The sequence below is a fragment of the Equus caballus genome, chromosome 2, assembly GCF_041296265.1.
Source record: "Equus caballus isolate H_3958 breed thoroughbred chromosome 2, TB-T2T, whole genome shotgun sequence".
Classification (NCBI taxonomy): Eukaryota; Metazoa; Chordata; class Mammalia; order Perissodactyla; family Equidae; genus Equus; species Equus caballus.
The window spans coordinates 47,963,885-47,987,245 of NC_091685.1; the positions used below are offsets into that span (position 1 = coordinate 47,963,885).

Genomic DNA, 23,361 nt, shown 5'->3' on the forward strand with positions numbered 1-23,361 from the left:
CCCTCTGCCGGGCTCCAGACTAAGACAGACTGGCTCCCTTTGAGCCTCCCTGTATATTTGGGGCCCTTTTCCTGGCTCTTTTGCTGCAAGAGGGGCTCAGTTTTAGCTCCCTACCGGCCTCACATCCCCTCACATTGGTATTAAGACCCTAGATCCGTGGTTCCAGGCCTGACACCTGTCCCCAGGGGAACTGTGGCTGCTGCTCACCCCGTGGCATCCGTTCCCTCTGGAGTTGGCCCCTGGGGCCTTGCCTCATTCCTTCCTTCCTTCATCCATTCACTCACTCGCTCAACAGAGGTTCACACGTTCCTTGAGCGTCTCCTGTGAATAGGGTACAGGAGGCAGCAGGGGCTCAGCACCCAGGATGGGTGGGGGTGGGGGTCCCAGAGCCCAGCTCACTGCCTGCCCCAGGCACAGTCAATTCCAGCCCAACCGTGTTGTTCTCGTGGAGCAGCGAGTGTCCGCCCTCTGTGTAGACCTAACACGTGTGTGCCATGGACCGTTGTGCCCACAGCTTTGACCCCCCTGGTCCCATGTCAGCTGGGATGTCCTGCGAAGTGCTTGTCACCTTCAAGCCCATGGTGAGTGTCTTGGTTCCAAAACCACACAATGTAAAAGGGGATTTTTCTCATTCCGGCATGAGAGGGGGGTGGGTGGGATCAGGGTCCTGCAGCTCCCGGGCACTGCAGAACGTTGTGGTGGAGAAAGGACTCTGGCATCTCGGCAGGGCCCCTGTTCTGCTGTTTTATTTCCGAAACATTTTCCTAAATGCCAGGCAGAATTACAAGGCGGCTCTTCTGGTTCACTAGCCAGCAGGTGTGACCTACTCGTGCTCTTGAGTCTAAATGGGGTGTGTCAGAGTGTCCTAACAGGCCCTGGCCAGTGTGCCACCCTCCGAGGCGCGTTCCATGGAGGCCTTGCTCTGGTGCCACCCGAGCTGGGCAGGCGGCAGGTAGGCCCAGACTGAGGTGACACAGAGGCAGTGTTTGCCACTTACAGATGTTCATGGTGGTCGGGGCGTTTTCTTTCTCAGACAAACAAAGATCTGGAAGGAGATGTCTCGTTTCTGGCTCAGACGGGCGAATTTTCTGTTCCACTGAAGTGTTCAACAAAGAAATGTTCCGTAAGTTCAAAGGCACCGGAGCCCACGTTTCTTGGGACTTCCTGGTTAGGAACCCCAGTGCAGGGAGTGTGCATCCCAGAGTGTGGGTGAGATGGGCTGGGCGTGGGGCTCCCGTCGGGAGTGTGCGTCCCGGAGTGTGGGTGAGACGGGCTGGGCGTGGGGCTCGTGTTGGCAGTGTGCGTCCCGGAGTGTGGGTGAGACGGGCTGGGCGTGGGGCTCGTGTTGGCAGTGTGCGTCCCGGAGTGTGGGTGAGACGGGCTGGGCGTGGGGCTCATGTCGGGAGTGTGTGTCCCGGAGTGTGGGTGAGATGGGCTGAGCGTAGAACCCACATCTCCACGGTGGGCCTGGTCCCAGTGGTGGCTCAGGTCGGGCTCTGAGCCAGTCCTTAGATGGGTGAGGTGTATCCATTGTTCTGAGAAGATAAGCACTCATGTCAATCTTGGAAAAATCCAGACAAGTCCTGGCCCTTGTGTCAGAGGAGCCCTTCAGATTCATCTTGGAAGACTCCAGTCCTCTCTATAGCTCTGTGGTGTCCAGCAATTATTTTTTAAGATTTTATTTTTTCTTTTTTCTCCCCAAAGCCCCGCAGTACATAGTTGTATATTCTAGTTGTAGGTCCTTCTAGTTGTGGCATGTGGGATGCCGCCTCAGCATGGCTTGATGAGCGGTGGCATGTTTGCGCCCAGGATTCCAACTGGTAAAACCCTGGGCCACCGAAGCTGAGCGTGCGAACTTAACCACTCAGCCACGGGGCCGGCCCCGACCAGCGATTTTTTTTAACTGTGGTCGTCACGCTGTTCATCACATCCCAGAACTTACTTACAATTGGAAGTTTGTACCTTTCATTTTTTTAGATTCCACATGTAAGTGTGATCATACAGTATTTGTCTTTCTCTATTTGTCTTATCTCACTTAGCATAATGCCCTCAAGGTCATCTTGTTGTTGCCAATGGCAGGATTTCCTTCTTTTTTATGAATGACTAATATTTCATTGTATGTATATACCACATTTTCTTTATTCATTCATCTATCAATGGACACTTAGGATGTTTTCATATCTTGGCTGCTGTGAATAATTCTACAGTGAACATGGGAATGCAGATATCTCTTCAAGATACTAATTTCATTTCTTTTGGCTGTATACCCAGAAGTGAGATTGTTGGATCGTATGGGAGTTCTATTTTTAATTTTTTGAGGAACCTCCACACTGTTTTCCATAGTGGCTGGACCACTTCACATTCCCACTAAGCGTACGAGGACGCCTTTTTCTCCACATCCCCCCCATCACTTGTTGTCTCTTGTCCTTGGATAATAACCATTCTAACCGGTGTGAGGTGATATCTCATTGTCATTTTACTTTGCATTTCCCTGATGTTTAGCGATGTTGAGCAACTTGTCATGTACCTGTTGGCCATTTGTACATCTTCTTTGGAAAAAATGTCTATTTAGGTCCTCTGGCCATTTTTAAATTGATTGTTTGGCTTTTTGCTATTGAGTTGTATGAGTTCTTTATCTATTTTGGATATTAACCCCTTATCAGATGTATGGTTTGCACATGTTTTCTCTCATTCAGCAGGTTGCCTTTTCATTTTGCTGATGGTTTCCTTCACTGTGCAGAATTGATCCTTTTTTTAACTAAGGAAAATTGCTAACATAATGAAAAAAAGCAGAAAGAATAGTATACTGAATATCCATGTGCCACCCCCTGGATCCAATCATTGTCGACATTTGCCGTATTGCTTCATCGATCTGCCCATCTATTTTTGCGGATCCACTTCAAAGTAAATGAGCGATATCGTAACACTCAACACCCTTCCTTGTAAAACTTCAGCATGCATCTTGAATACACAAGGAAATTCTCCTACAGAAAGCACCGTATCGTTGCCTGTCCTGATTGAACTGGTCAGCACTTACCACAACAATGCTGTGTAACAGACCACTCCTAAATTCAGCAGCTTATAACAGCGATAAACATTTGTCTCATGGTCACAGCTGTGCAGGTCGACTGTGGTTTGGCTGATCCAGGCTGGGCCAGGCCAGGCAGCTCTCTCCAGGCAGCAGTGGCCTGGGGGTCTCCCGGCCCCCAAGCAGCAGCTACCCTGGCATGAGCGCCTCGTGGAGGATGACTGGGGCCCAGAAAATGAGGGCCAATCACACGAGCACGCTTCAGGCCTTCCCTCATTTCACATCTCCTCCCAACAATTGGCCAAGGCAAGTCACATTGCAACGCCCTCCATCAAGGGGGCAGAGACGTTCTCCCCACTCTGGTGCCCCACGGGAGAGCAAGGCGGAAGGATGGCATGGAGAAGTGTCTGAGACTCTGCGCAAATAAGATGAACAGCATTCCTAGTCGTCGCCTGTTACCCAGTCCACATCCAGATGCACCCAGTTGTCCTCAAACCACCTTCTATAACGTGTTTTTTGAGCTAGGATACAATCAAGATCACATATTACATTTGATTATCACACTCTTAAGTCTTTCCCTCTTTTCTTTCAGATTTTTATTGTGCTAAATACACAAAGCCTAGACTTTACCATCTAAGCGTGTCTAGGTGTGCACCTCAGTGTGGTAAATACATTCACGTTGTTGTGCAGCTGCCACTGCCATCCGTCGCCAGAACTCTTCCCATCTCGTCAAACAGAAACCCTGTCCCATTAAGCACTCACTCTCCATCCCCCCCAGCCCCTGGCAACCTCCGTCCTACTTTCCGTCCTATGATTTTGACAACTCTAAGTACCTTATATAAGTGGAATCATATGGTATTTCTTTTGTGACTGCCTTATTTCACCAAGGACGGTGTCCTCAAGGCCCCTCCGTGTCGGGGTGAGTGTCAGGGTTTCCTTCCGTGTCGAGGCTGACTGGTGAGGAGGGCCTGGCCCCTGTCGTGCTGCTCGCTGTGCGCTGTCCCTCGTTTCCTGCACGCCTGTCTTCTTTTGTGTTTAGTCAATTTTTTTTTAGTGAAACATTTTAGTTCCTTCCTCATCTCCTTTTGTGTATGTCCTAAAGCTATTCTCTTAGTGGTTCCCATGGGGATGACATTTCACATCCTAGAGTTATAATGCTCTCACTTGAATTCATAGCAGCCTATGTTCAACTACATACAAAAACTCTGTTTCTTTAGAGCTCCATCCCCACCCCTTTCTGTTGTTGATAGCACAGTATCACATCTTTATAACTTGTGTGTCCAATAACATAAACTAATAATTTTTAAAAATGCATTCGTCTCTTAAGTTACGTAGAAAACAAAAAGTGCGTCTACAAACTACTGTTACAATAGGACCAGCTTCTATAATTGCCCATGTATTTACCTTCATTGAGGTCTTTATTTCTCTTTTTGGCTTAAGGTACTGTCTTGTGTCCTTCCGTCTCACCCTCCAGGACGCCCTTGAGCATTTCTTGCAGGGCAGGTCCAGTGGTCACATCTCCCTCAGCTGTTGTTTATCTGGGAATGTCTTAATTTCTCCCTTAATTTTGAAGGGTGGTTTTGCCAGATACAGGATTCCTGGCTGACTGTTTTTCTTTGAGCACTTTGGAAATGTTGGCCCACTGCCTCTGGCCCCCAAAATCTCTGAGGAGAAATCTTCTGAGAGTCACTGGAGGCTCCTTTGTGCACGATGAGTCTCTTCTCTCTTGCTTTCAAGGTTCTCTCTTTGTCTTGGCTTTCAAGACTTAGATTATAATGTGTCTCCATGTGGATCTCTTGGAGTCCCTCTTACTTGGAGTTTGTCAGACTTCTCAGACGTTTATATTCACGTCTCTCATCAAATGTGGGAAGTTTGGGGCCAGATTATCTTCCGATATTCTCTCTGCCCGCCTCTCTCTTTCTTCTGAGATTCCCACAATACATGTATTCGTCCACTTGATGGTGTCCCTTAGGCTTTTTTCTCTTTTCTTCAATATTTTTTCTTTCTGTTCCTCAGACTCAGTTTCCATTGTCTTATCTTCAAGTTCACTGATTCTTTCTTCTCTCTGCTCAAATCTGCCTTTGAACCCCTCTGGTAAGTTTTTCACTTTGGTTATTGTACTTTTCAGCTCCAGAATTTCTTTTTGGTTTCTTTTTAGGTTTTTTGTCTCTTTATTGATACTTCCATCCTGTTCATACATCATTTTCTTTACTTTCTCCACATCTTCTTTAGTTCTTCAGCATCTTTAACATGGTTTTCTTTAAGTCTTATCTGGTAGATTTGCCATCAGATTGTTTCAGAAACAATTTATGTTGATTTATTTTTTTCCTTTGAATGAGCTGTGCTCTCTTGATTCTTTGTACGCCTTGTGATTTTTTGTGGAAAACTGGACATTTGATCTAGTCATGTGGTAACTCTGGAAATCAGATTCTCCCCTTCCCCTGGGGTGTTTTTTTTTGTTTTTGTTGTTTTTGTTTATTGTTTTTTGATTGTTGGAAGCTGTCTCTGTGCCAAGGATCAGCCTGAAGTGTAAACTTAATGTCTTCCAGGTCTTTTCTGAGCCTTTCCCTGAATACGCACAGTCACTTTCTGCTTTTCCCTGTCTCTACAGTTGTTTTGAATGTCCTAGTCTTTAATATCTGGGGGGAAAGAGAAAAAATGGGGTGGGGGGGAAGAAACAAGGACATCAACCTTTTGAATCCCCTGGATGTCTCTCCAGCTGGAGGGGGAGGGGCAGCAGCTGTGGCCACCTGCCTCATCGTCAGCGCCTCTGTGGTCACAGCAGAGATCCCCGATGTTTGGAAGACAGGGTCTTTTTTGCCACCCTGGCTCCTGCAAGCTGTGTGCAAGTCGCTCCAGGAGCACACAGCTGTCTGCCATGTGGCTGGGGTATGGGGTGGGTAGTAATACTGTGCTAAGAGCTGCGATTGACCAAAATTGGTCACAATTGGCCATCCAAAACTTCCTCTGGAAGTTGCCAGACTTCATCAGACTCCTGAGTTCCCAAATAGTTCATCAGATGGATTCTGCCTGTGCAGTTGTCCCGGCGGGGAGTGACTCCTGGTGCTCCCTGCCCACCATCACCCCAAGTCCCCTCTTAAGTCTCTTTTGAGCTAGAATGTGCCCCATCCCACTTTTTGGTCATGAAATTGACAGGCCAGTTCTCTCATAGAACGTCCTACATTCTGAATTTGTTGATTGCTTTCTATGGTTCCAGGTAACATGTCCCTCTGTCTCCTCTTTCCTTTAAACTGGACATTAACGTTGGGAACTGGATGAAAACAGTCATGTTATCTTTAAACCGTAAGGGGCTGAAGCAGACCCACAACCCTCCATAGACTGGACATTCAAGTAAATTCTGTTTGACTCAGGGAGGGCCTTTTGGGCAAGACGGTTCCTCATGTTGTGTTGCATCAGGAGGCACATAGTGGCTGCCTGCCAGCCCCCCACCCACTGGTACTGACACCAAGATCAGTCTCTGGGTCACAGAGGACAGCCCTGTCGATTGCTGTGTTCCGCTCTTCAGCACTTCACCAATAGCCAGTCCCCTGGATCAGGGTCGTCACCTCATGGTTTTAGCGACTGCTAACGATTCCCGCCTGAACAGACACGTCGCAGGAGGGGAAGTGTTTTCTGTTGCTGTCACTCGTCATGCCCCCTCTGGCCAATAGAGCCCTCTTCCCCTGTCGGCCTCCAAGCTCCCCTGAGCCTCCAGCCCCGCGGAGAAGGCCCAGTAATGCTTCTTTCTTCACTAAGTTATTTGTGCCTCTATGAATTCCCTTCTTCACTGATTTTTAGTGAAAGGAGGAGTTGGCACAATCATCACTTCCAGTGAAGGCCCGTTAGCTTCTCTTACCCCTCTCTCTGTTTCAAGATGAGGTCGTTGGTTTTCACCCATTCATGTGTTTCAATCACGTTGGTTCAATCCATTCTTCTCGGTGCTCCTGTTACCCACCCACAGCCCTGGCGGCCCTGGACCCTGCTCTGGTTCACACATGGCCTGTGCACACAGCCCGGGTGGAGGCAGCTCTGCTGGGAGCTGCCAAGCCGCACGGAGGCTGTGGAAAGCTGCTGTCTGCCATGGCTCCCTGCCTCCGGGACAGCCACCTTACCTGGCTCGCGTGCTGCCTTCTCCACAGAGTGGCCCACAGCACAGGGCAGCGCTCCTGGCTGGGGAACAGGCCCCCAGAAAGAGTGTGTGCATGGTGGTGCCAAGATTCAGCCCAGGGCTCTGCCGTGGGAGAAGGCCAGGCCCCACTGGGCAGCAAGGCCTCAGGCTCCTTCCCTGATGGGCCCGGAAAGCACACAGCCGTTGCCCGGCCCATTGCCAAGTGCACGGAGGGCCACTGTTCTGCAGCCAAATGCCCAGCACACGGTCCCAGGGGTCCTCGGGCCTCTCATGCAATCTGGTCGTCACTTCATCAGGTGAAGCTGCTATGACAAAGGCACCCAGGACTGTAGCTTAGCTGAGGAAGAACTTGCTTGTCTCAGAGATAAGGGTCTGGGCTGGGGGCTGTGCTGCCTTCCTCAACAAATGGCTTCCGCAGTGTTGTACATTCCTGGTCCGAGGGAAGGGAGAAAGGTGGGGTCCTAAGCACGAGCCAGAAGTTTCACAGTCGCCTCCAAACTCAATTGCATGTTGACACCTGGCAAGGTGGGCCAAGAAATAGAACCCCTGCAGGGTGGCTCTGTCCAGCTGGACCTCAGGGGCTCTATCATGAAAGGAAAAAGGGAGAATGGCTTGGGGGCACATAGTGGTCCCCATCACGGTACAGCCCACCAGCCCCCCAGGCGTGCACATGTTCTCTTCTCTCATCCCCACACACAGAATACACACGGTCCCTTCCCAGGGAGGCAACCCAGGCCCACCCAGGCACTGCCTCCAGCTCAGGATCTCTGAGAGGGGTGACCCTCCCCGTCCTGTCTAGACGTGGCTTCTTGAAGTCTGGTGGCCTATAACTAAGAGACTGGTCACCTGCCCACATACCCCCCCACACACATGCACACACACACCCACATGCACAATGCATTCACACACGCACACATATGCATTCACATGCACACATCCCCATATGTATACACACATGCTTGTGCTCACACACTTGCACCCACATGCATTCACACACACATTCACGCATACCCACAATGCATTCACACACGTGCACATATGCATTCACACACACATGCACCTACTCGCACACACACACATGCACATGCACACGCACATGCGTTCACCCTGCTCAGCTCTCTGGGAAACTCTCCTGCCCATTCACCTCAGCAGCCCCTGGATGTGTGTCTGAAGCAGGAGCAGAGGAGAGTGATTGCCTGGCCTCTAAACTCCGTGCCCAGAAAAGCCTCACGAGGAGGCAGCCTAGACACAGCGTTCCTAGCCAGTGCCCGGACGGCTCTGCATCAGGTGACTGCCCCAGAGGACGACTCTCATCCTAGAAGGAAGTGTCGGTGGCACGGCTGACCTCACCTGGGTGGCAGTCACCCTGCTAGGCCCTCTGAGCCTGGCATGCATCCTCACCTCCTCCTGACCCCTCGATGAGGGGAAGGCAGGCTTGACTCTCTTTAGTATAGTTTTAGATTTACAGAAAAAATGCAAAGATATTGCAAAGACTAGCTGTACGCACCACACACACCCAGGTTCCCCTATAATTAACACCTTACGTTAGTATGACACATTTATTAAATTATTAACCAACATCGACATATTATTATTAACTAAAGAAGGCACTTTATTCCAATTTCCTTAGTTTTCACCTAATGCCCGATTTCTATTCTGTGTCACATCCAATGTAGCACATGGCTTATGGTGGTGGTTCCACCATAGGGTCCTTGCGGCTGTGACGGTATCTGAGACTTTCTTTTGTTCGATGACCTTGACAGTTTGGAGGAGTGCTGGTCAGTTACTTTGTGGGATGTGTGTCTCATGGATAGACTGAGGTTGTTTCAGAGGAAGACCACAGGTATGCAGTGCCTTCCCGTCGCATCGTGTCAAGGGCCCATGATGTAGATGACTCGCCGTGTGACGTTGACCTCGGCCACCTGCAGAGGTGTAGCTGTCAGATTTCTTCACTGTCACGTTTCTCTTTTTCCATCATCTTGCCAAATATCTATGTAAATTATTTGGAATTCTGTATTTGAGACTTATCTGTTCTTCCTCATTTGTTAATTTATAAAACCATTTATTTCATTCTTTGAATTTTATTATCAAGTACAACTTTACTTTGTTGCTCACGTTTTTCCTGTTTGCACGTTGGGAGAATGTCAGTTGGCTCCTGTGTCCTCTGACAGACTGTATCATCGTGTCTTTAGAAGTTTTTCCTTGAGCACTTCCTCTCTTTCTGAAACTAGGGAATGCTCCAGTCCTGGTGCATATTTCCTGCCCGTCCCAGAGGGAGCCCTGTTCCTATTCCTAGAGAACGGCACTGGAAGCCAGTGCCTGGACAGAGGTGTGCTCGTGGCTACCGGCGTGTCGTTGCTTCTAAACCTTCTCACCTGACAGAGCAAGGAGACATGCGTGTGCACTAACCTGCGTGTGGATGCACGTCTGTATTTGTTTAATTGACCATCTGCATCTATATTAAGCTAAACATGAGTTCATACTGATGTCTCCAATTCCAACCCACGACCAATGGATCGCTCGTCTTCTTGCTTATTTGTAAACTCCCACTCCAGCAGTGAGCTCTCACTTCCCCGCCCACTCCCTTCATCGTTCCGCCCGCATGCACATGTGCAGTACGCACCTGCTAAGCCCCGCTCCGGGGAAGCAGCGTCCCACCAGAGCCCGGCACTTGTGGGCAGGTGCCTTTAGCCTACAGGTTCCATTCTTCCGCTTACTCAGCTCAGAACCTCTCCCCACCTTCTTCAGTCAGGTTGTTTCATAAAATTGTAATAAAGTGAGGTTGTTTTGTAACATTCTACATTCCACCCTCGGATTTCCTCAAATGCCTAAATAATATTTTTTTCATAGACTACATTTTTTAGAGCAGTTTCAGGTTCACAGCAAAATTGAGCAGAAGGTTGAGAGATTTCTCATCGATCCCTGCCCCTGCAAACGTGCGCAGCCTCCACATTGCCCACGTCCCCGCCAGAGGGTGCATTTGTTACATCTGACAGACCTGCACTGACGCGTCGTTAGCACCCAGAGTCCGTAGTTTCCACTTCTGTTCACTCTTGTGTCGTCCATTCTATGGGTTTAGACAAATGTGTAATGACACGTGTCCTCCATTTGTAGCATCATACAGAGCGGTTTCCTTGCCCTCAAAGCCCTCTGGGCTCCACCTCCTCATCCGCTCTCCCCACCCCAGCAACCACTGATCGTTTTTTCTTTTTTTTTTTTATTGTGGCAAAATGCGCATTAACATAAAATTTATCACCACCATCCATCCCCATGACTCTTTTCATCTCGTAAAACTGAAAATCTGTACATGGACTCTCCATTCGCCCTTCCTCCCATTCGCTGGCAACCAGCATCCTAGTTTCTTTCTCTATGAATTTGACTACTCTAAGTGCCTCCTGAAAGTGGAATGACAGTGTTTGTCCTTTTGTGACTGGTTTATCACTCAGCAGAATGTGCTCAAGATTCATCCATACTATAGCGTGTGACAGAATTTCCTTCCTTTTTAAGCCTGAATAATATTCCATTGTATGTTTATGCTATACTTTGTTTATCTGTTTATCCATCATTGGACACTTGGGTTGCTTCCATGTTTTAGCTACCATGAATAATGGTGCTATGAACATGGATGTGCAAATATCTCGTTAAGAAAGTGCTTTTGATTTTTTTGGGTATATACACAGAAGTGGATTTGCTAGATCATATTGTAATTCTATTTTTTATTTTTGGGGGGAACCTCCATACTGTCTTCCACAGTAGCTGTACCATTTTATGTTTCCACCAACAGAGCACAAAAGTTCCAATTTCTCCACATCCTTCCCAACACTTGTTTTCTGTTCTTTTGATAGCAGGCATCCTAATGAATGTGAATTGTATCTCATTGTAGTTTTGATGTGCATTTCCCTAACGATTACTGATGCTGAGCATCTCCTCATGTGCTTCTTGGCCACGGTCTGTCTTCTTTGGAGAAATGTCTATTCAAGTCCTTTGCCCATTTTTGAGTCCAGTTGTTGTGTTTTTTGTTGTTGAATTTTAGGAGTTCTTTACACATTCTGGGTATTAATCCCTTATCAGATGTATGATTTGCAAATATTTCTCCCATTCTGTGGGTTGCCTTTTTACTCTGTAGATAGTGTCTTTGTGTGTGTGTGTGTGTGTGTAAGGAAGATTGGCCCTGAGCTAACATCTGTGCCAATCTTCCTCTGTTTTATGTGGGATGCTGCCACAGTGTGGCTTGATGAGCAGTGCCAGGTCTGCGCCTGGGATCCGAACCTGCAAACCCCGGGCAGCCAAAGCAAAGAGCACACACCTAAATGTATAAAGCAATTATTAACAGATGTAAAAGGAGAAATAGACAGTAACACAATAATAGTAGGGGACTTTGGCACTCCACTTACACCAATGGATAGATCATCCAAATAGAAGATCAATAAGGAAACATTGGCCATAAATGACATATTACACCAGATGGACTAGTAGATATGTACAGAACATTCCACCCAAAAACCAGAGAATACACGTTCTTTTCAAATGCACATGGAACATTCTCCAGGATTGGTCACTTATTAGGCCACAAAACAAGTCTCAATAAATTTAAGAAGATTTAAATAATAATACCAAGCGTCTTTTCTAACCACAGAGGTATGAAACTAGAGATCAACTACAGGAAGAAAATCAGAAAAGCCACTAATATGTGGAGATTAAACAAAATGCTACTGAAAAACAACTGGGTCAATGAAGAAATCAAAGCAGAAATCAATAAATACCTGGAGACAAAGTGGAGCGTGCAAACTTAACCACGATGCCATGGGGATGGCCCCTAGATAATATCTTTTGATGTACAAAATTTTTCAATTTTCATCAAGTCCAATTTGTCTAGTTTATCTTTTGTTGCCTGTGCCGTTGGTGTCATATCCAAGAAATCACTGCCAAAGCCAATGTTGTGAAGCTTTTGTCTTATGTTTCTCTGAGAGTTTTATTGCCTTAGGTCTTATGTTTAGATCCTTGATCCATTTTGAGTTAACTTTTGTATATTGTGTTAGTTGAGGGTTCAACTTCATTCTGTTGAACATGAATATCCAGTTTTCCCAGCGCCATTTGTTGAAAAGACTGTGCTTTCTCCTTTGAATGGTCTTGGAACCCTTGTCGAAAATCATTTGACCACATATGTGAGGGTTTATTTGTGGGCTCTCTAGTCTACTCCATTTGTCTATATGTCTGTCTTTATGCCAACACCACCCTGTCTCAGTAACTGTATCTTTATAGTAAGTTGTTTTTTTTTTTTTTGAGGAAGATTAGCCCTGAGCTAACATCTGCTGCCAATCTTCCTCTTTTTGCTGAGGAAGACTGGCCCTGAGCTAACATCCATGCCCACCTTCCTCTGCTTTATACATGGGACACCTACCACAGCATGGCTTGCCAAGCGGTGCCATGTCCACACCCAGAATCTGAACCGGCGAACCCGGGGCTGCCGAAGCAGAATGTGCGCACTTAGCCACTGCACCACTGGGCCGGCCCCTATAGTAAGTTTTGAAATCTGGAAGTGTGAATCTTCTAGCTTTGTTCTTCTTTTTCAAGATTTTTTTGGCTATTCTGGGTCCTTTGAGATTCCATGTGAACTTTAGGATGGGTTTTTCTATTTCCATGAAAACGTCATTGGGATTTTGATGGGGATTGCGTTGAATCTAGCCTGCTTGGGTAATATTGACCCCTTAACAATGGTAAGTCTTCCAATCCGTGAACATGAGGTGTGTGTCATTTATTTGTATCTCCTTTTATTTCTTTCAGCAATGTTTTGTAGTTTTCGTTGTACAAGTCTTTCACCTCCTTGGTTAAGTTAATTCCTAAGAATTTTATTCTTTTTTGCTGTTGTCAATGGGATTGTTTTTAGAATTTCCTTTTCCGATTGTTCATTGTTCATGTATAGAAATGCAACTTATTTTTTTTGTGTTGACTTTGTATCTTGCTACTTTGCTGAGTTTGTTTACTAGATCTAATTGCTTTTTTGTGGAGTCTTTAGGATTTTCTATATATAAGATCATGTCGTCTACAAACGGAGAGAATTTTACTTCTTCCTTTCCAATTTGGATCCTTTTTATTTATTTTTCTTGCCTAATTGCTCTGGCTAGAACTTCCAGCTCTAGGCGTAATAGAAGTGGTGAAAGCAGGCATCCTTGTCTTGTACTTGATCTTAGAGGAAAAGCCTTCAGTCTTTCACCATTGAGTATTTGATGTTTTCTGTGGGGTTTTTTTATATATGGCTTTTGTCATGTGGACGTAGTTTCCTTCCATTCCTATTTTGTTGAGTGTTTTTTCATGAAAGAGCGTTGAATTTTGTCAGATGCTTTCTCTGAGTCAATTGAGATGATTATGTGGGGGTTTTTTCCTGCATTTTGTTTATGTGACATATTACATTGATTGATTTTTATATGTTCAACCATCTTTGCATTCCAGGAAGGCATCTCTCTTGGTCATATTGTATATTCCTTTTTTAAAATTTTATTTTGTTTTATTTTTTTAAGAAGATTAGCCCTGAGCTAACACCCGCCACCAATCCTCTTCTTTTTTGCTGAGGAAGACTGGCCCTAAGCTAAGATCTGTGTGCATCTTCCTCTGTTTTTTACATAGGATGCCTGCCACAGCATGGCTCAATAGGCAGTGTGTGTGTGTCCACACCTGGGATCCAAACCAGTGAACCCTGGCCACCAAAGTGGAACATGCGAACTTAACCACTACACCACGAGGCCGGCCCCTGTATGTTGCTTTTAATATGCTGCTGAATTTGGTTCGCTAATGTTTTGTTGAGGAGTTTACATCAATGTTCTTGAGGGATATTGGTCTGTAGTTTTCTTTTCCAGTGGTGTGTTTGTCTGGCTTTGTTATCAGAGTAATGCTGGCCTCATAGAATGAGTTGGGAAGTGTTCCCTACCTCAAACTCTGGGAAAAGTTTGAGCAGAATTGGTGTTAGCTCTTGAAATGTTTGGTAGAATTCAGTGAAGCTGTGAGGTCCAGGGCTTTTTTTAGTGGAGAGATTTTTGATTCCTGATTCCATCTCCTTACCAGTTACAGGTCTGTTCAGACTGTCTATTTCTTTGTGATTTAGTCTTGGTAGGTTTTGTGTTTCTAGGAATTTGCCCGTTTCATCTAGGTTTCCCAATTTTTTGGTGTACGATTGCTTATAGTACAGTCTTACTGTCCTTATTTCTGTAGAATTGGTAGTAATGTCCCCACTTTAATTTCTGATTTTAGTAATCTGAGTCTTCTTTCTTTTTCGCTTAGTCCAGCTAGCTAAAGGTCTGTCACTTTTGTTGATCTTTTCAAAGAACCAACTTTTGGTTTCATTGATTTTTCTGTATTGTTTTTCTATACTCTGTTTTGTTTATCTCTGCTCTAATCTTTAATATTTCCTTCCTTCTGCTACCTTTGGGTTAAGTTCGTTCTTTTTCTAGTTCCTTAAGTTACAAAGATAGTTTGATTTGAGATCTTTCTTGGTTTTTTTTTAAAGATTTTATTTTTTTCCTTTTTTCTCCCCAAAGCCCTCCGGTACATAGGTGTATGTTCTTCGTTGTGGGTCCTTCTAGTTGTGGCATGTGGGACACTACCTCAGCATGGCTTGATGAGCAGTACCATGTCCGCGCCCAGGATTTGAACCAACGAAACACTGGGCTGCCGGCAGCGGAGTATGCGAACTTAACCACTCGGCCACGGGGCCAGCTCCATCTTTCTTGTTTTTTAATGTCAGCATTTATAGCCATAAATTTCCCTTTCAGCACTCTTCTCTGCATCCTGTAAGTTTTGGTATGTTGTACTTTTATTTTCATTTGTCTCTAATTATTTTATAATTTCTCTTGTGATTTCTTCTTTGATTCATTTGTTGTTTAAAAGTGTGTTGTTTAATTTACACAATTTTGAGAATTTTTCAGTTTTCTTTATTTTATTGACTTCTAACTTTATCCTATTGTGGTCAGAGAAGATATTTTGTATGATATCTATCTTTTTAGATCTATTGAGATTTAATTTGTGGCCCAACATATGGCCTGGAATATGTTCCATGTGCACTTGAGAAAAACGCGTGTGCCGTGGTTGGATAGAGCATTCTGTGTGTCTGTTTGATCTGGTTAGTTAATTTTGTCGTCTAAGTCTTCAATTTCCTTACTAATGTTCTGTGTGCTTGTTCTGTCCATTATTGTGAGTGGGGTGTTGAAGTCTCCAACTATTATTGTAAACTGACTATTTCTCCCTTCAATTCTGTCAGTTCTTGTGTCGTATGTTTCGAAGGTCCATCATTAGGTGCATAAATGTTTGTAACTGTCAGGTCTTCTTGCTGCATTAAGACTTTCGTTAATATATAACCGCTGGTGTTTTTATCATCTCCTTAGTTTTGCCTTTTCCGGGTTGTAATGGAATCACACAGTGTGGAGCCTTTGCAGACGGGCTTCTCTCGTTTGGTTAATGCATTTAAGTTTCTTCCATGTCTTTTCATGGCTTGATGGCTCATTTCTTTTTAACCGGCTTGACTTTTAAAAAAATGAGACTCTGGTGCTCCCAACTTGTCACGGTCAATACACCAATCTGTGATTTCTTGGATGTGGATCGTGTCCCTGCGGCGTGCAAAAACACTGCCTCTCCCACCGGGGGCCAGATGCAGGCCTCGCCCCTGAGCAGGAGGGAGGCCAGAGCTCCTTGTGCCACGTCAGGGCTGCAGGCTGGCAGTTGGGAGAGGAGCCCTTGCTGCAAGCCCGGTGCAGCCCCCCTGGCTCATTGGGGTCTTTTGGCAGCTGTCCCTCGACAAGGAGCTCGTCGACTTCGGCAGCTACGTGGTAGGCGAGACTGCATCCCGGATCATCACACTGACCAACGCCGGGGGCTTGGGCACCAGATTCAAGTTTCTTCTGGCCTCTGAGTCCTGTGAGATGGACATCTCCCAGTCGGTCCTGAAAATAGTGAGTGTGCTGCTTGCTTCCTGTCAATAGCTGTGAATGCTCAGCCAAGGGCAGGGCGTGGTGCCTCCCTCCCCTAAGTCAGTCCCCCGAGTGTAAAATGGGCAATGACAAGAAGGAGTTTGTTGGCACGGGGCTGGAGGAGAAGGGGTGGCAGGACATCCTCATCAGTCTAAATAGAAGAGATTGGTCTCCATCCATAAGGAGGACACCAGGGGCCACCTGGCCACAGGCACAATGGCAGCAGGACGCTGTCCCCTCTCGAGCATGTAGTGACAGGGCGGTGACCAGGAGCTCCAAGGCCTGAGAGCCCCAGGAGGCCTTCCCTTCTCCTGGTGCGCCTCCAAAGTCCCAGCATGGGCTTGGGCAGCCCAGCCCAGATGACTCAGGCTGAGAACCAAGGCAGACGCTGCCCCGTACCTGCACCTTCTCCAAAGGCGCGAGGGGGGCCTTGCTGCTTTCACGGGAAGGCTGTGCACCATGCTGCTAAGTGAATGGAAACAGCCTCAGAGCATCACAGGTGGGACCCCATCCGTGGAGACAACTTCTGCCACACCCAGTGGATCCTGGGGGTCATTTGGGGGTGAAATTGGTGAGAGAAACTGCCCTTTTTAAATACACGTCTGAATTAGTTGAAACTTTCCTACAGGGAGCACTAAGCTCCTACTTTGCAGTTCTGTCTGCTGCATTGAGGGGTCTCGGCAAAGGACTGGAAGGGTCTCCCTCAGGGAATGAGGGGCCAACAGTCAGGGGTCCCCCAGGCAGCCAGCGGACCAGCAGCTGCAGCAAAGGTGGGAGGGGCCAGGATGTGAACCTGGGAGGAGGGCCAAGGTGATGGTGGGTAAGGAGGGGACACGGGGGCAGGTGCCTCCTCAGGGTGCTCCGCTGGTGCCAGCCCTGTCTCCTCCTGGTGGGCACTGTCCTGCTGGACGACAGCTGCACCTGAGCTGTGCCCAGGCTGTCCATTCACCCTGTGGCACTGAGTCACACGTGACAGGTACTCGGCCATTCTGTTATGAGCAAGGACTGGGTGGCAGTGACCTCTGGGCGAGGAGCAAAGGTGGGGCCGGGCCAGTTCTCAGGCCAGCAGGGATCTGGGCTGAAGCAAGGAGAGCACAGAGCTGGAGACTGGTCAGCCCACACGGGGAAAGGAACCCAGCATCCTGGGGGCTCAGGCGGAGAGGAAGGCTGAGGGCCAGTGCGGGAGACTGCACTCGCCCCCATGCCAGAGCCCAGCCTACGGTGGGCTCCAAGATGGGGCATCAGTGCTGTGGTGACCGAGGAGAAGCCAGCCTGGGCTACAGCAAGCAAGGCAGAGGGGTCGGCCTGAGCCCCCGGATGAGAGCTGCTGTGGTCTGGAGCCCCGGTGTGAGGCAGGGCAAGAGGCGTCAGGGGAGGTGTGCAGGAGCTGGCAGCCCCCAGCCCAGGTCATGGCCAGGCTCTCTATGCGGCCCTTGCTGTGACGGGGTTCTGGGCAGTTGGGTGGGAAAGGCAAGTGGAAATTGCCAGTAAAAGTCATATTCTCTTTTTTAGAGCAGTGTCTTTACATATGAAGATAAAAGTTTTTATGAAAAAGTCACCACCAGTTTTTCTGAGCAGCACGTGGAGGGCAATGAGTCCTCTCCCATTGAGGAGACAAGCCAGAAGGAGTCTGGAAAGCTGGACAGCAAGGAGCAGGAGGAGGGGCGCCCTGCAGGTGAGCTGGACACTGGCGGGCCTGTGCCTGGCACACAGCTCTGGGGACCTCGGCAGCAGGACCCCTGAGTCACAGCTGTTTGACAGGCAAGAAGAGGCCAGGTGGGGTGGGTTGCAGGGCCCCATTCCAGGAGCCACCTGGAGCACCTGCTGGCCTCTGACGAAGCTCTGATGTGCCAGCATGGTGCCAGAGGGCGGGATGGTGCAGAATTTTTCCAGGGCTCTGATTTTAAGTGATAGCAAATAAGAAAATATTCATGTATTCAAAAACTACTGGTTATGGAGTAGATCTTAAATTTGCATTTATATTTAACAGCAGACTTAAAAGAAATCCTGGCTTTGGACCACCAGGCTGGCCACCGGGGTTGCCCTCCTCACTGCCCTTGGGAGTCCCTGTTGGGATATTCGAGGAGCCCTTCTCCAGGGGTGCAGCTGCAGACTGGAGGGAGGGAGGGAGGAGAGGAGGGCCCTGCTGACTGGAGGCTCTGCTCACGGGTCACGGGAGGCTCTGGGTTGCCTGGGGCTGTGCTGAACTCTGTACAGAAGTGCAGATAACACATGAGGACAATTTAAAGAGGAGTCATGACATCGGCACCCCGAACCCGGCACCAACCTTGAGAAGGAAGAGAATTCCTGGAGGCTGGCCTCGCTTCGACTGCCTCTTCTGCACCAGCGACTGCCATCTGGAATTATTTTCATTCCCCTACCACCCTTTATAGTTTGTCTGTCCACGTACACATACCAGACGTGGCTGGATCTCTTCCTTTACGTAAATGGAGCCGGGGGAGCACAGTCTCCTGTGAGTTGCTCTGTTGCTCAGCGTCAAACTTTGAGGCTCCCTCACACTGATGTGTGAGCCGTTCTTCCTGCTTCCTCCGCTGTATGGCATCTCCTTTCACGACCGCGCCTCGAGTCACGGTTGAACCCACGGGGGTGAACCCTGCCGGTTCACATTTGGGGGGACTTCGAGGTGTGTGCTGTCGTGCACAGGGCCGCGTCTTTCTGTGCATGCTTTTCTCTGGAGCACTCACCCGGGTGCGTGCTTGCCACGTCACAGGATACGCACAGCTTCACCTTCATTAGCTGACCAAGTTCTTTTTCAACGTGGTTGTGCCAATTCACCACCACCCCCCCCAAAAGCATCTAAGAGGATGCAACCCAACACAGCTGCTACTAGCCACACCTGGCTATTTAAAATTAATCAAAATTGAAGAAGTGTAGGGCCCAGCCCTGTGGCTGAGTGGTTAAAGTTCTGTGCGCTCTGCTTCGGCAGTCCGGGTTCACAGGTTCAGATCCTGGGCACAGACCTACTCCACTCACCAGCCATGCTGTGGCAGCATCCCACATACAAAAAGTAGAAGAAGATTGGCACAGATGTTAGCTCAGGGCAAATCTTCCTCAGCAAAATAAAATTAAAAAGAGGAGTAAAAGTTGCACTCCTCCTTCACACAAGCACATTTCAAGTGCTCAGTAGCCACCTGGGGCTTGTGGCTGCCAGCCTTCCGTCCCCACAGAAAGCACCGTGGGCAGCACTCGGTGCTATCAGTCTGTGGCCCCGTGAAGGCGTGTTGTTGAGGTTTTGATTTGTATTTCCCACATCAGCAACAAGATCGCCGGTCTGTTCATGAGCCTGTCTACTATTTGGATTCTCTTTGGTATGAAATATCTGTTAAAGCTTTTCCGCTACTTTCCTGTGGGGTTGTCTGTCTTTTCCTTATTGATTCACAGGCATTCTTTCCATTCCCTGGAGACTTGGCCCTTTGTCAAGTATTTGCTGCAAATGTTGCCTCCACGTCTTTGTACTGCCTTTATGATCTCATTTCTTAAATCAAAGTCCTCAATTTTAATGTTTGCTAATCCATCCATCATTTCTTTTGAAGTTTGTTTCTTATGCCTTTTTAGCAATTTTTTCCTATCCCAAGGTCATAAAGACGCAGGGGCAGCCCTGTGTTTAGGTCTGTGATCTGGAGTTGATTTTGCATGTGCTGTGAGGCAGGGGCCGGGCTCTTTTCCCACATGGACATCCAATCATTCCTGGAACTTGGGTTGGAAAGTCCTTCCTTTCCCCGTTGGGTCGATTTGCTATCTTTGGCAAAAGTCAGTTTGTTCTCTTTGTCACAGATGTTTCTGGACTCCCTTTTCTGACCAGTTGGTCCCTCCAGTGCCACACTGTCCTGATTACGGCAGCTTTAGCCTAAGTCTAGACGCCGGGTGGTGTAAGTCTTTTTTTCAAGGTCTTTGCTTTGAATATTTTAGGTACTTTGCATTTCCATATAAATTTTAGAAAGAGCTTCTTGATTTCCAAAGAAAAGTCTAGTGTGGGTGTGATTGGCATGGCAAATCTATAGATCAATTGAATCTGTAGGTCACTTTGGGGGGAATGGACAATATCGAGTCTTTCAATCCATAGACAGGGCATGTTTCCCCGTTGGGTTAGATCCGCTTTGATTTTTTTTAGCAGCGTCTTGTAGTTTACCGCACAGAAGTCCTATACATTCTGGGTCTGTTTATCCAGTCTGACAGTCTTAGACTTTTCTCCAGTATTTCCTCTATTTATATTATTGTGATTCTTGATATATTTGGATTTCTTTCCACCGTTATATTTTGTGATAAAATATATAATATTTTATCAATATTATATATTGATCAGCTTTTTTCTTCTTTTGTTGTTAGTCTTATTTTCTGGACTTTTAGCCTCTCTGCTTCTTTCCTCCTCTACCAATTAGACAGTCCCTGGTCTTCAAAGTGGCCCTAAACCAGGGAGCCACACCTTCCACAGCCTCGGCTGGCAGCCTTGCCAGAGGTGGGGCCGTCTCACCTAAGGGACCCTCCATCGTCACAAACGTCTGGTGTGAGCACAGGGTGCAGGGGCAGATGGAGCCCCCATCTCGCTGTATTTCTAACATTCCAGGAAACCATCTTTAAAAAAAGACCGTTTTTGTAATCATAGCAAAGCAGTGAAGAGGAGAGAGACTCTGGGAGCAACAGCGGTTCTGCCCCGCGTGGAGCGACAATGAGCAGGTTCAGCTCCCACCTCCTCCGCCTCCTGCGCTGAGTCAGCAGGTCAGGCGGCTTGACCACGAACTCCCCCCAGCCCCAGCACCACGTGTCAGCAGGGGCCATCTTCTGAGTGGAGTTTGGGACGCACACGCCCACTGGAGGTCGTGGGGGTCCTCACAGCAGCCCAGGCAGAAGCCCAGATCCCAGCGTGGGCTCCCGATACCTGCTGATGCAGGACTTCCCTGTGACCACTGCAGGGGTTGTTTGGAATGAGTTGAACCCAGGGGTCCACCCAGGGTGGGTCTGACGGGAGTGCTCACGCGAGCAGAGGACTCAGAGGGCTGCACACTTGGTGATGAGTGTAATAGATGAAGAAACTGCCACCGAGCAGGACAGCGAGGGAGCAGCAGCACAGGTCCCCTCTCCCTTGGCTCCGAGGTAAGTTGGGGGACTCTCCCCTGGGGATTTAGAACCACAGCCAGGCCTCATGTGGGTTTGCAGCCTAACTCACACCCTGCACCGTACCAACCGTCTCCAGCAGAGGCTTCAGGAGACAGTTGTCCGGGTGGGAAGAGCTTCGGGTGCCTGGCTGCACAAAGGTGACCCCTCTCTGGAAAAGTGCAGGTTCAGCTCAGAGCTCAAGGAATTGCACAGATAATGTGCCAAGAAACACGAGCTCACGGTCAAAAGTTGCTTGGTATCGTCATCAAGGCAGCAACAAATGAATCCCGCAGTGTGTGAAGAGGAGCACAAATCATACGCAAGTGGGGTCTGTCCTCGGATGCAAGGCCACGCGACATTCAAAGATCACACAACATAATTCACCATGCTGACGGACCAAAGAAGGAAAAACATATAATTGTCTCAACTGATGCAGAAAAAGCATTTGACAAAATTCAATATCCATTCGTGATCAAAACTCTCAGCAAACTAGGAATAGAAGAGAATTTCCTCTATCTGATAATGGGCATCTTAAAAAACAAACCTACAGTTAACATCATACTCAGTGATGAGAGATTGAATGCCGTTCCCTAAAGATCAGAAACACAGCGAAGACGTCCACTCACTCACTCCTATTCAGTGCAATAAGGCAAGAAAAGGAAATAAAAGACATAAAGTTTGAAAAGAAAGAAAGAAAATTATCTTTACTTACAGACGACATTATTATCCATCCAGAAAATCCCAAAGAATCACAAAAAGGCTACAGAATAAGTGAGTTTAGTAAGGTCATAGGATACAATATACAGAAATGAGGCTTATTTCTAGATAGTAGAAATTGGAAGTTGAATTTTTATAAGTACCATTTATAATAGCACCAAAAACATGAACTACCGAGTTACAAAGCTAAGAAAGATGTGCAGGTCTGTGTGCTGAAAACTGCAAAACTGATAAACCAAAGCCTCAATAAAAGATCCGTGGAGATGGTGCACTGGACGGCTCCATATCGTTAAGACGTCAGTTCTCCTGAAACTGACTGTGGATGATGCAATTCTAATCCAAATCCTGGCAGGATTTTTCATGGAAATTGACAAGCTCATTCTAAAATTTATATGGAAATCCAAAGGATCTCAAATAGCCAGAACAACTCTGAAAGAGAAGAACGGAGTTGGAGGACGCAGACCGCCTGCCTTCAGCCCTCTCCTGAGCTGCACTACCAGGACAGTGTGGCGCTGGCAAAGGGGGGCCTCGGACTCGGTGGGACAGAACAGAATCCAAAATGGACCCACACAAGTGTGGCCAATTGATCTTCAATAAAGTTTCCTTGAAGAAAAAACAGTCTTTCCAACAAATAAGACCTTAACAATTAGATAAACATATGCCAAAAAAATTAACCTCCATCCATTCCTCACACTGAAAGCAAAAATTATTCAAAATAAATCTTAGACCTAAATGTAAAACCTAAAACTATAAAACTTCTAGAAGGAAACATAGGAGAAAATCTATGTAACCTTGGGTTGGACAAAGATTTCTTAGATATGACATCAAAAGCATGACCCATCTTTTTAAAAATTATACACTGAACTGCATCAAAACTAAAAATATCTGCTCTTCTAAAGATACTGTTAAGAGAATGAAAAGATAAGCCACAGACTGGCAGAAAATAGTAGCAAATCGCATATCTGATAACATATCCAAAATATGTAAAAAACTTTCAAACCCCAATTAGAAAACAACCCAGTTTAAAAATGGGCAAAAGGCTGGAACAGACACTTCACCAAGGAAGATATGTGGTCGGCAAATAAGCACATGAAAAGATGCTCCACATCATCAGACATGAAGGAAATGCAAATTAAACCAGAGAGGGGCACCAGTACAGACCTGTGAGAATGGCAAGATTAAAAGCAAGAAGACAAAAAAACACAATACCGACTGCTGGCGAGGAGCAGCCGTAACTCTCATCCGTTGCTATTGGGGTGTGAGGCGGTGCACGTTCAGCACCTTCTCATAAAATTAGACAAACGTCATACAACCCAGCAGCCCCACTCACAGGTATTTACCAAAAGAAATGAAAACTTACATTTAAGTGGAAACCTGTGCGTGGATGTTTATAGAGGGTTTATTTGTAATTGCCA

General features: G+C 47.1%; 1 protein-coding gene across 27 annotated transcripts in view; it reads left to right on the plus strand.

Moving 5' to 3' along the window:
• CFAP74 (cilia and flagella associated protein 74) overlaps nucleotides 1-23,361 on the plus strand; it is a 73,000-nt gene that overhangs the window by 31,026 nt on the left and 18,613 nt on the right. For 25 of the 27 annotated variants that reach the window (XR_011433953.1, XM_023635964.2, XM_023635956.2 and 22 more), the window contains 4 exons: nucleotides 515-581; nucleotides 1,034-1,123; nucleotides 15,932-16,096; nucleotides 17,627-17,789. Coding sequence is in view for 26 of the 27 variants with exons in the window: in XM_023635964.2 (XP_023491732.1) it covers nucleotides 515-581; nucleotides 1,034-1,123; nucleotides 15,932-16,096; nucleotides 17,627-17,789 (485 nt within the window). In the remaining variant the exon portion in view is untranslated. The remainder of the gene's footprint in view (nucleotides 1-514; nucleotides 582-1,033; nucleotides 1,124-15,931; nucleotides 16,097-17,626; nucleotides 17,790-23,361) is intronic. The other 2 variants (XM_070255082.1, XM_023635960.2) reach the window with 1 other exon arrangement.